This window comes from Camelus dromedarius, chromosome 27 (genome assembly GCF_036321535.1).
Source record: "Camelus dromedarius isolate mCamDro1 chromosome 27, mCamDro1.pat, whole genome shotgun sequence".
Lineage (NCBI taxonomy): Eukaryota > Metazoa > Chordata > Mammalia > Artiodactyla > Camelidae > Camelus > Camelus dromedarius.
The window spans coordinates 11,460,359-11,472,739 of NC_087462.1; the positions used below are offsets into that span (position 1 = coordinate 11,460,359).

General features: G+C 49.6%; 1 protein-coding gene across 7 annotated transcripts in view; it reads right to left on the minus strand.

Annotated features, from left to right (window-relative positions):
- ATP10B (ATPase phospholipid transporting 10B (putative)) overlaps window positions 1–12,381 on the minus strand; it is a 236,504-nt gene that overhangs the window by 20,012 nt on the left and 204,111 nt on the right. For all 7 annotated transcript variants that reach the window (XR_004131953.2, XM_031437734.2, XM_031437735.2 and 4 more), the window contains 4 exons: window positions 9,793–9,869; window positions 8,360–8,485; window positions 1,721–1,921; window positions 233–313 (listed from right to left, as the gene is read on the minus strand). Coding sequence is in view for 6 of the 7 variants with exons in the window: in XM_031437734.2 (XP_031293594.2) it covers window positions 233–313; window positions 1,721–1,921; window positions 8,360–8,485; window positions 9,793–9,869 (485 nt within the window). In the remaining variant the exon portion in view is untranslated. The remainder of the gene's footprint in view (window positions 1–232; window positions 314–1,720; window positions 1,922–8,359; window positions 8,486–9,792; window positions 9,870–12,381) is intronic.

The following is a 12,381-nucleotide window of genomic DNA, read 5'->3' on the forward strand; positions in this document are numbered from 1 at the left end:
TGACCCAGTGTAATGATAGCTTTTAGTTTTTCAGAAGCTGGCAGAAATTAAGATGTTTTGGTAAACTATTCTGCCTTTTCAAATATCCTGGGTTGGATGGAGTCTGTAGGCCACCTATATGGAGCCTCTGCTCTGAAGTGTCCAGAAAGATACTGTTAGTCTGGGATTTCATATAAACAGGACCAGTTCCACCCTGCTATCTGTATGGTTAGAATGGGGTCGTGCAACTTACCAGGTAGGGGATAAAGAAACAGACGAGGCTCTGGTAGAAGGCATCTACGATGGACAGCCAGAAAGTCCATGGGTTATAGCACTGCCAGGAGAGAACACATCGACAGTCCCCACCATCAGAGCAAGCCTCTCATCTCTGTAAGCCACTCTCTTGTGCACAGCTGGGGCAGGCAGTACAGCACTCACAACACTTCTGATCTTAGAGGCAACAGAATGGAACCATTAAGAGCAGGACCTGGGGGTGACAGACCTCCGTTCAAGCTCCAGCTCTGTGTGACCTTCGTGAAAGCCACTAAAACTGCTTTGAGAATTGGTTCTGCTTCCATAGAAAGTGGGTTTAAAACAACACCAACTAGTTCCTTGGGTTTCAAGAGGTCTCAGTGCAATTGGACTTTGGTACCTAGTAAGTGCTCAAGTATTGATGGTCATTCATGAGCTGCCCATGCTCATACGAACAAGAAAGTTTAGAGATTCCAAGGGTTCTGAATAGCATCCAAAAGGGAGCACTCAAACAGAGCCCAGGATCATGGGTTCCCAAGACAGAGCTGAGCGGCTTCAGAGGCCACGTCTCCCTCGCCTGAAGAGCTGGGGTTCCTGGCTGGCTCTCCAGCTGTCTTTGGGTTAGGACTGGGCTTGGCTCTTTGCTGACTGTCCACAGAATATCACCAGCTCGCCAACATCACATCTGGCTTTGCCCTCCTTTCCCCACCTTTCCCCCAGGTGCAAAGGATCCCTTATGCCTATCAATGTCCCTGCTCCAGAGCTCTTCCTGGCCCGAGTCTGTGCAGGTCGGAGTGCCTGTGTTCTGACTTCTCCAGATCATTTGGCGCATCACTGTGTCCTCTCTGTACCTTCTGAGAAACCATCCTGATGGCTTCTCAAGCCTTCTTTAGTCTGTCTGATACCAGCAAGTTCTAAACTGTGTTTAATACTGAGTTCTAAGTTTTGTCTCTTTCTAAAAAAATTTTTAAATTATTTTTTAAATGGAGGTGCTGGAGATTGAACTCAGGACCTTGTGCACGCTAAGCATGTGCTCTACCACTGAGCTATACCCGCCCTCCCTAAGTTTTGTCTTCTCCGACATAAAGTGGGAACCCTCCCTTATGAATGCCTCACCCAGTGACAGGCAAACTAACTTTTAGTCTCCGGGGTTTCCCAACTCAGCTGTGGGGGTTCCGTTGAAGGCGAGAGGTGACTAAGGGGGAGGGGACCTTTCTGCAAGCCCTCTCCCCATTCCACTAGGGAAGGCCCATATTAATGTGTGATGTAATTAAGAAATAACTAAAAAGAAGAGTGCCCACTGGTCTGGTCCATCACCTTCAACAGCAAATGAGGAACAGGCCAGGAAGAGGGAGCATTCCTGGGTCACGTGGGAGGCCAGTGGCAGAGCGGTGACCAGGACACACAGCCCCCAGCCCAGAGCTCTTTCTCTGACACCTCCAGGGAGGAGTCGGAGGTCAGCGGCCCCCTGCCAGCCCGAGCCCCTTACCTCGGAGTTCTGGCCACTCTTGTACAGCTCGGGCAGCGCCAGCAGTGTTTCCATAGAGAGGTCTTTATCCAGGATGCCGAAGACCAGAGGCGGCAAGGAAGTGAAGAAGAGATTAAAGAAGATCATCTGCCAGTAGTCGATCATGGTGGAGCCCGAGAAGCCACAGAAAAACTGGTACCAGAAGAGCAGGTTGACGTAGCACTGCAGGCAGAGAGGGTGGCTTTGTGAGTGCGGGCCCGCGGGCAGCCAGTCCCCAAGCGCCGCTCAGGAGCCTCTGACAATCACTCCCCGCACACTCGGAGCGTCCTCGTTCGTGCCAGGCAGGGGTGTGAGGGTGGGGGGTAACCGCACTCCTCCCGCAGTGACGGCTGCCGTGACTCCTACTCCGACTGTGAGCCTTCTTCAGGTGCGGAGGGGAGCCCTGCCAGTTTGCTAAGGGAAGTGTTCTGTGGCGGCCAAGCCCATAGGCTTTTGGAGGCAGAGAGGACTGGTTTCGAATCCTGCTGTCATGTGCTAGCTGTGTGACCTTGGGCAAACTGCTTAGCCTTTCTGAACATCACCTTGCCATCTTCCTGAGGGGAGTAGTAGCACCTACACCGTGGCACGTGATCCCGAAAGGCAGCAGTTGTGACTAGCAGTGTGGTAAGAGGAAAGGGTGTCCCCGATGCTGGGAAGACTGGCGGGAAGCCTGACGTCATGAGGGGGCTGACCTCACCACACTTTCCTCATGGCCACGCAACTCACAAGGGGGAAGGAGAAAATCTTATGCCAAAGTGTGGCTTTATGCTGCTCTCAAACATCTTCCCCACTTAAGACCCCCCCCCACCAGAGAAGGGCATTTTGAAGAGCCTATTTATTATTTAATTATTATTTATTATTATTAATAGTTAATAATAATAAATAATATATAATTATTATTTATAAATATTATTATTATTTATTTAATACTACTACTATTACTATTAACACGTTCATATTATTAAACCATAATTGCTACCTGAGCTTCTATTGGCGCCCGGTGTGTGATAGATCATAGTGTACCAGCATACAGTACGTTAGCAGATGTACAATATGTATGTATTATAATTTGTCCCAACAGCCCAGCAAGGTTAATGTTATTGCTAATATAACAGCACTATATTTATGCATTATTATATTCAATAATACAACTTGGTAATAATATTAATGTTCTTAGCCCCACTCTACAGATGAGGAATCTGAGGCTCTGAGCTGTGCCCGAGTTCAGAGCTAGAAAGTGGCACAACCAGCACCTGACTTGTTAAAGCTCTTCCTCTTCAGCCGCGCCCGCGCCTTCTCAGCTCCGTCACGGGATGATGCAGTGACAATGCTGACCGAGATTCCTCCCGCCAGGGAGCCCCATCCTTTGGCTCTTCTGCCCAGATAACCAGTGGGAACTGTCCTGGCTCTGAAAGAGACCCCCGTGCCCTGAGATACCCCGGACCGTGCGTCTGTCTGTCTGAAAGCCGGGCTCCCTTCCACTGCCGCCACGGGGCTTCCGGTCGCCTCCTCCCTCCTCCAGCCTCGTGATGCCGCGAGGACCTTCCTCCTGCGGGTTTCGGTGAAGGTCCTTCTCAGAGGAGATTTAGGAGAGAGAGGGCTCGTCTGCTACTGTGCTGCAGGTAGGTTTGAAATGCACTCTGGGCAAATCAACGGCAGCCGCTCGTGCCCTTGACACGGTGGGTTTCAGAAAAATTGAAGTGCTGAAGTCTTGGTGCTGGCGTCCAGCCCCTTCCTCCCTGCTGGGTGAGTAAGACAGTAACTCTTGTCTCCACGTACACAGAGGCGGCTTGAGTGGCTCAGCCGGGGTGAGTCACCGCACCCCAGTCCCTCGGCCGGCCAGTAGGGGCTGGCACTGCCACGTGAGGCTGTAGGCTCCGAGGACGCCAGGGCTGGAAGTGACGCCATCTACACGCGATGCAACAGTAACAGCAACAGAGACTCCTAAAGCGCTTCCTGCGTCCGTCCTGACCCACCCAATCTACGCAACAGCCTTGCGAGGCAGTCCCTGCTCTCCTCACCCTGCGGCTGAGAAAACCGAGCCTCAGCGAGCTCAGACCACAGGGCTGGGGTTACAGAGCTAGTAAGCAGCAACGCCCAGATGTTCTGGCTTGAGAGCCCACTCTCAAAATCACTACGGAAGTGGATGTGTTTGTTAGCGTGAATTCAGGTTCTGAGACGACAGCCCGGTCTGCAGCGCCCTGGTCCAGAGCCCTCCATCCCACGGCGGGAGAGGCCCAGCCCAGGGCGCCGTGTCAGGGTGGCGCTGAACACAGAATGCCGGGCTGGCGCTTTCTGCCGCGGGTGCCAGAGGCAGCAGGGCATCCTCCAGTGGTCACAGTGTAGGTCTGCTCCTTCTGCCTCCAACCCTCGAGCTCTCCTCTGCGGACCCTGAGCATCAACTTGGTCTTTTAAGGTGCACAGTCTTGCCATCCAGCAGGTGCTGTGGCGCCTGACCCCGTTTTCACCCACGCTCTGGCCACAGCCGAAGCCAAGGAAGGAAGACGGGCAGTCCCCGGCGCTAGGGTCGGGGAGGCTGAGGCTCCATGGCCAAGCGTGATGATATCATGTGACATTTCTTGAACAGTTTACGCTGAGACATGGCACTAGGGACGCTTGGAGAGCAGACAGCACGCTGCCTGTATCCCGGTGACCTTTGCCTTCAAGCGATTTGGCAACATACAGGGAAGAGCATGGCTGGGTTTCTCGGAGGCACCGAGTGCCGTGGTGGTGAGGGCAGTGGACTGGAACGGAGTCCCATCTCGACTCTGGCTGCCTTATCTGCGTGACTTGGGCTCTGGCCCGTGGCTGTGTGTCTATAAAACAGATAATAAATGTCCCCACCCCCGAGGCTGTCAGCACCTGCTGCTGTTGTCATGGCCACCGTCACTGTCACCATCATCATGTAGTTTAGCCCGGACAAATGAAGCATTTACTATGTACAGGGTGCAGTTCTGAACACCTCACACCTATTAACTCGTTGCTGCACACCATCACCCCGGGAGTTAGGTGGCTTTTTCTCATTTTACAGATGAAGACACTCAGAGAGCTTAATAGCACTTAAGGCCACAATGCTATTAAGTAGCAGAGCGGGGCTGGGATTCGAACCCAGTCTGACTCTTAACACGTTTGCTCTTAACCTCCGCCCTACAGCTAGCTGTTACAGTTACACAGGCATGGCAAGTTCCCAGCACAGTGTGTCTGGCACCTGGGAGGTTCTCTCTTAATGGCGGTGGGTATTCATGCCAAACAGCCCCAGGCAGGACTGGGTATCAGGGCATCAGCACGAGAACAGGCGTGTGCGGAGAACCCTGGCGACCTGGGCAGCAGAGAGCTAGCATTTGCCGAGCTCCCCGCCCTACACTGTGCACACCAGAGGCACTGAGGGGCTTTGTCTAAGCCCTAGTGGAAGCAATCAGGTGTTCGTGCTTGGACACCGTTGGCTCAGTTTCCTATAGAGATGTCCTCACTGAATTATATTTTAATGTTGATTTTTATTGAGTTACTTAAAAAAAAAAAGAGTGACTCTGTGGGAGTTGGTTTTCATTTCCTACAAAAATGCCATTGAAGACAAGTTTCTGATGGTGGTCATGTGACTTTTTTCCTAAAGGTCTGCTTGACAAGTTGACCTCTGTCTGAATTTAGAGCAAAGAGAAAGTGTTTCTCCTGGAGAACTGGTCTGCTTGTTCTAACCAGACATTCAATACTCAGCATCTCATCCTAGGTTCCTGGTGGGACCCACCTCCTCCTCCCTTTTCTGCGCTTCCTGACCTACACTTTTTTATATTTTCTTTATAACTTCCCTATTGATTTTGTGTTTTTACTGTAAACTGCTTACACTTCATTTTGGAATTCGATACAACGTATGCTATAAAATTATAAATAAACTTCCTGAAATATTTCCTGTCAGGACTCGGCTGTCACACCTCTCCTCCTCAGCCAGGAAACTGGTCAACGCACAGTTAAATCTCCTTTTCTTTCAGGCCATAGCTTAACTGCTATTTCCTTCTGGATTCATTAGGTTGAGAAGTCTTCTGGCGATATGTCTGTAGCGCCCTGACCTTCCTCTGGGGAGACAGATCGAAGAAAATGTTTTTTAAATGTTAATTTCTTTTTCCCTGTACTAGTGCTTGTCAGTCTCTAAGGTCCACATGAGTCGCATTCACACGATGCTCTTGTTGCTGCTCCAAGAACCACGTTTTGAGAAGCAAGATGCACTGGGACCCGGAGATGACAAACTACATCCTGCAAGCAGGTCAAATCAAGCCGTAAGGAAGGTTCCCTGGGACACAGCCACATGGATTCAGTGGCACATGATATTGTCTAAAGCTGCTTTCACGTTGCCACGGTGGAGGTGCGCTGGTGTGACAGCAGCTGCACGAACTACAAAGCTGAAAACCTCTCTCATCCAGCCCCTTGCAGAAGAAGTTTGCTGAACCCTGATTTAGACTGTAAGCCCCATGAGAGCGGGGACCACGTCTGTCTCAGTCTCTGCTCTACACCCAGGGCCTGCTAGTGTTCCTGACCCAGAAGACGTTCCAGAACGATCTGAACAAAAGAAGTCAACCGTGGTGGTTCTGTTGTCCTAAGACTCATCCTGGAGTTTTACCATGAACGCGTGCTTCCTTCCTCCGCAGGTCGTGGGAGGACCTTGCTCCTTGCCAGTTGCTCTGCCTGGCTGGAGTCCCTGCACCCCGGAGGGGACGCCCTGAACCCCGTGATGGCATCGCTGAGATGGGGCGCCTGCTGTTGCTCCCACGCAGCTATAGTGTGGTGATTAATTCACTGTTCACGTTCCAGAGGAGGTGGGGTTTTAATCCCGTCCGAAATTGGTTTGGGATGTGGAAGTCATAGTTCTCCGCCCTCTAATTGCAAGGGGGGGATGATGCGGCATCAGTATTGCAGTTCCGAGCGTTGGGCTGGAAATAAATATCATTTCAGCTCTGAAAGCATGGCTGGCTGGAAATGTTTCCTTTTCTATTTCAAAAATTTAATGTGGAGAAGAGGTTGTGCTTATTTGAGAGAACAATTCCTTTGAAGGCGAGAAAAAAAACATTGAATGGGGGCATTTTGAATTCTAAGTAAACAGTCTTGGAGGTCACATAGAGACTTGTTTGCATAGATTTGCTGAAATAATAGTACCATCCAGTTTATCGAATTTATATTATTTTTTTTTTGTCATGCATATACATTGAACTTGGCACAAAAATGCTTAGTCCTGAGTCAGAGTAACTGTGACAGTGCCTGAAAGCAGGCGTGGGAGAATGGAAAAAAGATGGAAAAAAATAAAGCCATTTTGTAGCTGCACTTGGCCGATGTGTTTCTCTTCCATCAGCCTGGACTTAATCCCTGCTTTTTCCTTATGCAAACGGGAGTTGGAGTCTGTTTAGAGTCTCTTGGGATTATTCAAAGGTCCTTGAACTAGATAATGAAAACCTCAGGCCCTGTTCCCTCCCTGAGTGTGGCAATGTTCTGACTTCTTCCTCTACCCATTGGTAATCAAGGGCTTTGCAGACAAGTGCCGCTGGTGGTTTTAATACCTCAGATGATCTGTGCCTGCTTTGGGCCCTTATCAACAAGACAGAAATAAACATATTTTTTCGGAGAAACAATAATATCTTCATATGATTGTATTTGTATTCGGCTACATGCTACCCAGAGCTCAGACGCTGAAGCCTCTCGATAACACTGCTACGGACAGAGCATCCCAGCCTCCCTATCTTATTGATGAAGAAACCAAGGCCCAGAGAGGTTAAGCAACTCTTTCAAGCCCACAGAGTATGCTAGAGTTAGGCAAGACCCAGATGATCACCCTGCTCTGAACATTATTGCAAACAGGTATTTGATTTAGAGGTCCTTGTTGAGAAGGCTGGTGAGCCTGCAGTGATGTGTTGGGTTTTGAGTGGAAGCCAATGACTCCAGCCCCAGACCTCCCCCTGTCCTCTCCCAAGGGGCGGGGTGGGGCTCTTGTGCTGGTGGCTCTCTCTGGGGAGGATACCGAAGCTATAAGTCAGGCTAACTGTTCTTCAGGGCTTTCTTCCTTGCAGCCAGAAAAGACATCTCATTTATAGAGCCCCCAGAAGAGCAATGACAGCAGCAACAATGATAAAAAAAGAACTGCTGACTTCATAAGGTGATCACTACCTGCCGATCACTTTCTACACAAGCTGTCACCTCGTCCTCATAGCAAGTGTATGACAAGAGTGCTATTAGCATCTGCATTTTACAGGTGGGGAAACTAAGGTGTAGGCTGATTTACCAAATGCGGGAGCCTAGATTTGAACCAAATATGATCTGACTTCACAGTCCATGCCTGTAATTCTACTCATGCTGCTGCCCCTAACCTGCCAGGTGCCTTCCAGACAGTGTTGCCAGTCTTCACCATAAGCTCACAAAGTAGGATTAGCCTCATTTTATCAAAGAAATTAAGACCCAGAGAACTGAATTATCTTGCCCAAGGTCGCTGAGCTAGTCTGGGACAGCTTCAGGCTTCAAAGTCCAGATCGGCCGGACTCGCCCCCTTATGCTGAGACACTCTGTCTGTCCTGGTGGGAAGAGCTGGGCCCCCCTGGCAGGGACTCCCAGGGTCCCGTGGGCGGAGGTGACCAGAGGGTGACTCACCACGTTCTTGTAGAAGTAGTACACCACCATCCTGGCCAGGCGCGAGTAACACCAGTGGCCGTGCACCAGCAGCAGCTTCTTGAGGTGGCTGAAGCGGGAGATGGCGAAGTCGCTGGACATGACGGCCTGCAAGGGCAGAGCGGAGACATCAGCTTCCCCCCACGGCTGCCAATACCCGCCCCACCCCAGGCTCCCTCGAGGGCCGTGCTCTGTCCAAGGCCATAGCTGGAAGGGTCTGAAAGACCCTTTCTCATAGGTAGCACCCTTGAGTGGCTTTTGGGTCTCTGACACCCCACCCTCTTTTCTGGGAAATCCAAACTTCACTAGAATCCAAGAAAGGCAGGCCAGAGGGGACCGGTGGTCTGGTCTGGCCCTTCACCTCCTTCTGTTTATTCAACAAGCATTTACTGGCAACCAGATGTGATGCTCCACCAGACAGAAGGGGCTTCCGAGCAAGTGACCCTCAAACCCCTGAACACCCTTGGCCCCTCCTGAGGCAGGCCGTTCGCTCACTCCCCGGGGGAGCTGACGGTTGGCTAGCTCTTCCCTTCCGTGGAGCTGAAATGTGTCTTCGGCCCCTAGGATTACTCAGAACAAGACCCAGGTCATAGGACTTTGAAGAGTCTGAGGCTTGGACGTGCCTGGTTGCACATCCTGCTGTGAAGCTTGGTCCAGGTGTTTAACCTCTCTCAGCCTCAGTTTCTTCATCTGAAAACGATGGAATAACAATCCCTAACACACAGGGTGGGGCGACTGCTGAAATTAATGGGATAGTAAACGTCACGTGTGAAGAGACTGTTGGCCTACGGCACACTCACCAACAAATTTAGGCCCTGCCTAATGTCTGCACCGGGGGTGAGAATGTAATTGTTCGTGGTTCAGAATCACAAAGTGGCGTCTGTCTTAATGGGGAAACATTAGCACCTCAAGTTCATATGCTTGTCCCAAGCTAAGTTTTGAGTAAATTGGGTAAACTTTTAAGGTGAACCAGGCAATTTATAGGCCCATCTGGCCATCAGGGCTGAAATGGCAAATGAAACATGTTTTCCAATGTCTTTACATCCCTCGCTGCTCACAGACAGCGCCACGACCTTGGCTGTGGGTGGAGATCACAGGGAGGAAGCGGGAGTCAGGGGAAGGCGTGGTTTCCCCTGAACGGTTGGGCACTCTGCGGCTTTAGAATACAGAACACAGCCAGCTGACTGTTAAAAGCCAAGCAGCCTTTGATCTCCCTCTCTGTTCTGCAGGACCAGGCAGTAGGGATGTGGTGATGGAGGTTATGAATAGGCATGGAAGTCCCCTGCCTTTCGGATGATAATTCTGCAAAGCTCTCTGGGAGAAGTTCCTCCAACACTGTGGGGCAATTCCTTATCTCGCCAATAAGGATAAAGGAGAGTTAAGAGAGAAAGGAGAAGAATTGAAGGGGACAGTACCTGCATGCCTTCCTGTCCAGATATCCCAATTCCAATATCAGCAGCTTGAATCATGCTGACGTCATTCGCTCCATCACCTGAAAGGAGAGAGGGTGTAGGTCATGGTCCGACTGCTGCGTGCCAATGAGAATTTTTATATGAGTGCCTCCTAAAGTGTCCCCATTTGTACATAATCGAATCCTTTAATGCTGCTCTGAAGAGTCCTACAGAAAAAGTCATCACTACAGTCATTTAGCGCAAGAGATGTCTTTTCTTCTTTGGACAAGAAGCCCTACTTTTTCTTTATCACTCAGCAAATAATTATTGTGTCCTTTTTCTAGGTACAATGTTAGGGACTGGAAGTACAATGGTGAATGAGACACAGGCAGTGTTTTACAGTTTGCCAAAAAGGCCTTTGCAGATGTTACCATGGACTTTTTTTTTTTTTTTTTTTTTTTTTTTTTTTACCGAGGAGCAAATAGAGAATTTGAGCAGCACAGGGACTCGGCAAGGGTGATTCAGCCAGTGAAGGGACCCGGGAGAACCGGCTCTAAGATCTTTCTAATTCCAGGGCCAGCAGACCTTCCCTCGCTCAGGATAACTTATAATACTGACCCTATCAAGACAACTGGAATCTTGGATAGCTAAACCATCAGAGACTGTCAGTGGTGTCCAAGGACAGGGATGGTGTTCAGTTATGTCTCTGAATATAGGAAAATGGAACTGACTCAGTTTTTGGGTGGAGGTCCAGTTAGTCACATTGAGTTCCCATTCAATGGACTCAGTTTCAGGAAGCCGGAGGTTAGGGCGTGGACAGACACACACCTGCAGGTGCCAACTTTTACATCAGCACTGTCAAACAGATTTTTTCTGTAATGGAAATGTCCTGTATCTTTACTGCCCACTGTAAAAACCATGAGCCACCTATGACTATTGACATGTGGCTGGTGAACGTCTGTTTAAACTTAAACATACAGCAGGTGGCAACCATTCTGGACAGCACAGCGCTACACGGCGAGGTCTTCCTCACAAGCCTGGCTTTTCCCAACGCCTTATCCTTCAGACTAGAGTTTAGCAAGCTTTTTCTAGAAAGGGCCAGATAATAGATATTTTAGGCTTTGTGAGCCAAGAAGCAAAACTGAACAACTGGTCTGCCGAGAGGCAAATCATTTTTACACATTTTACAATTAAAAACACAGAAACTGTGCTCGGCCCCTCTCTAGAAACACGCGGTGGGCTGAACTCAGACTGAGAACCATGGTTTGTGGACTGAACTGCCTTCCGTGTTCTCGTGCCCCCGCCTGTTTTCCCAGTAGGTTCTCATAATCATACACCACTACATTCACATGAACCATTCTAGAGAATATGGAATTGGGAGAGAGAATTTTCTTCCTCTAATTATTTGGCAACAGAACGTTGTCCATCTTAAAAATTTTGTCATTGTAAGTAGCCGTTCTTTTTCTAAGGATCCTTTTTTCCTTGACAGCATAGCAGTGCATAATTTTCATCTTCCCCAGGGCAGAGCAAACCCACCCTTTAGCCTCTTCTGCTGGCAAGCCCGCGGAAGGAGAGGCGTGGAATCACGCTATTTCTCGCTCTGCAGGCTCCCTTGCTGCTGCCGCCGCGGCCGTTAAGCCAGTCCCCGACCTCAGCGAGTCAGTGCTGGGCTGGTGCCTTGAGTGTGTCTCAAGTTTTGACGAGGACAATTCAGGGGATAAAATTAGGATGCAGTTGCTAAAGCTGTGCCCCCCTGTGTTCTCCTGTCCACTCCCCACTTTTTTTTTCCCTTCTGGTCTTGAACTGCTTTTACTTCAAGATCAGGAGGAAAAAACAAAACAAAAAAAACACAATGTAAAGGAGGAGATCTGTTATTTGAAATGTCAGGAAAGAAAATCTCTTTCCATGTCTGTGAAGGAGGATGAGAACCATCGGTAAAAATGTCCCTGAACGAAAGCAGCGTTTACTATGTGCTTGGTGTGTGCTGGGCATGGGATGAAGCTGACTTTGTCCCTCTACTTAAGAATCTACCAGGCCTACTGAGCAGGACATCCCTGAAGGCATCACAGCTCCGCGGGAGCCCCAGGGAAAAGGAACAGGAGGCAGGCCCGGAAGGAGGTTTTACAGAGGAGACGGCTTGAGCAAAAGCCTGGAGAGAGAGAGAACGAGGCTCATGGCGAACGGGAAGCAGTTTCATCTGGTTGGAACACCGAGAACTGAGTGTTGGGGAGAGGATGGTGGCCATGGTGAGAAAGATGGAGAGCTCAGGGAGACCAGACTGTGAAGATTCTGGTGAACCAAGTTGGGTTGTTTCTAGAAGGTTCGAAGTAAGGACAGTTTTAATTTCTCTGCCTCAACCACAGTTAAAGTTGAGTCTCTTATCAAGGATTTGTCCTCAACCCACAAGCCAGCGTGTATGACGGGTGTGCATCGTGTTGAGTCTTGTATTTAGAAACAAACATACAGCGTTAAACACAGGACAAGGCTCAACTTTTAAAATCTCCCCACCAGCCATCAACACTTAGCAGAATATCGAATCCACAAACATCTGAGGTTCATAGTATTGTGTCATGTGTCAAGTACTGAAGGGGACATGGTCTGCATCGCAGAACT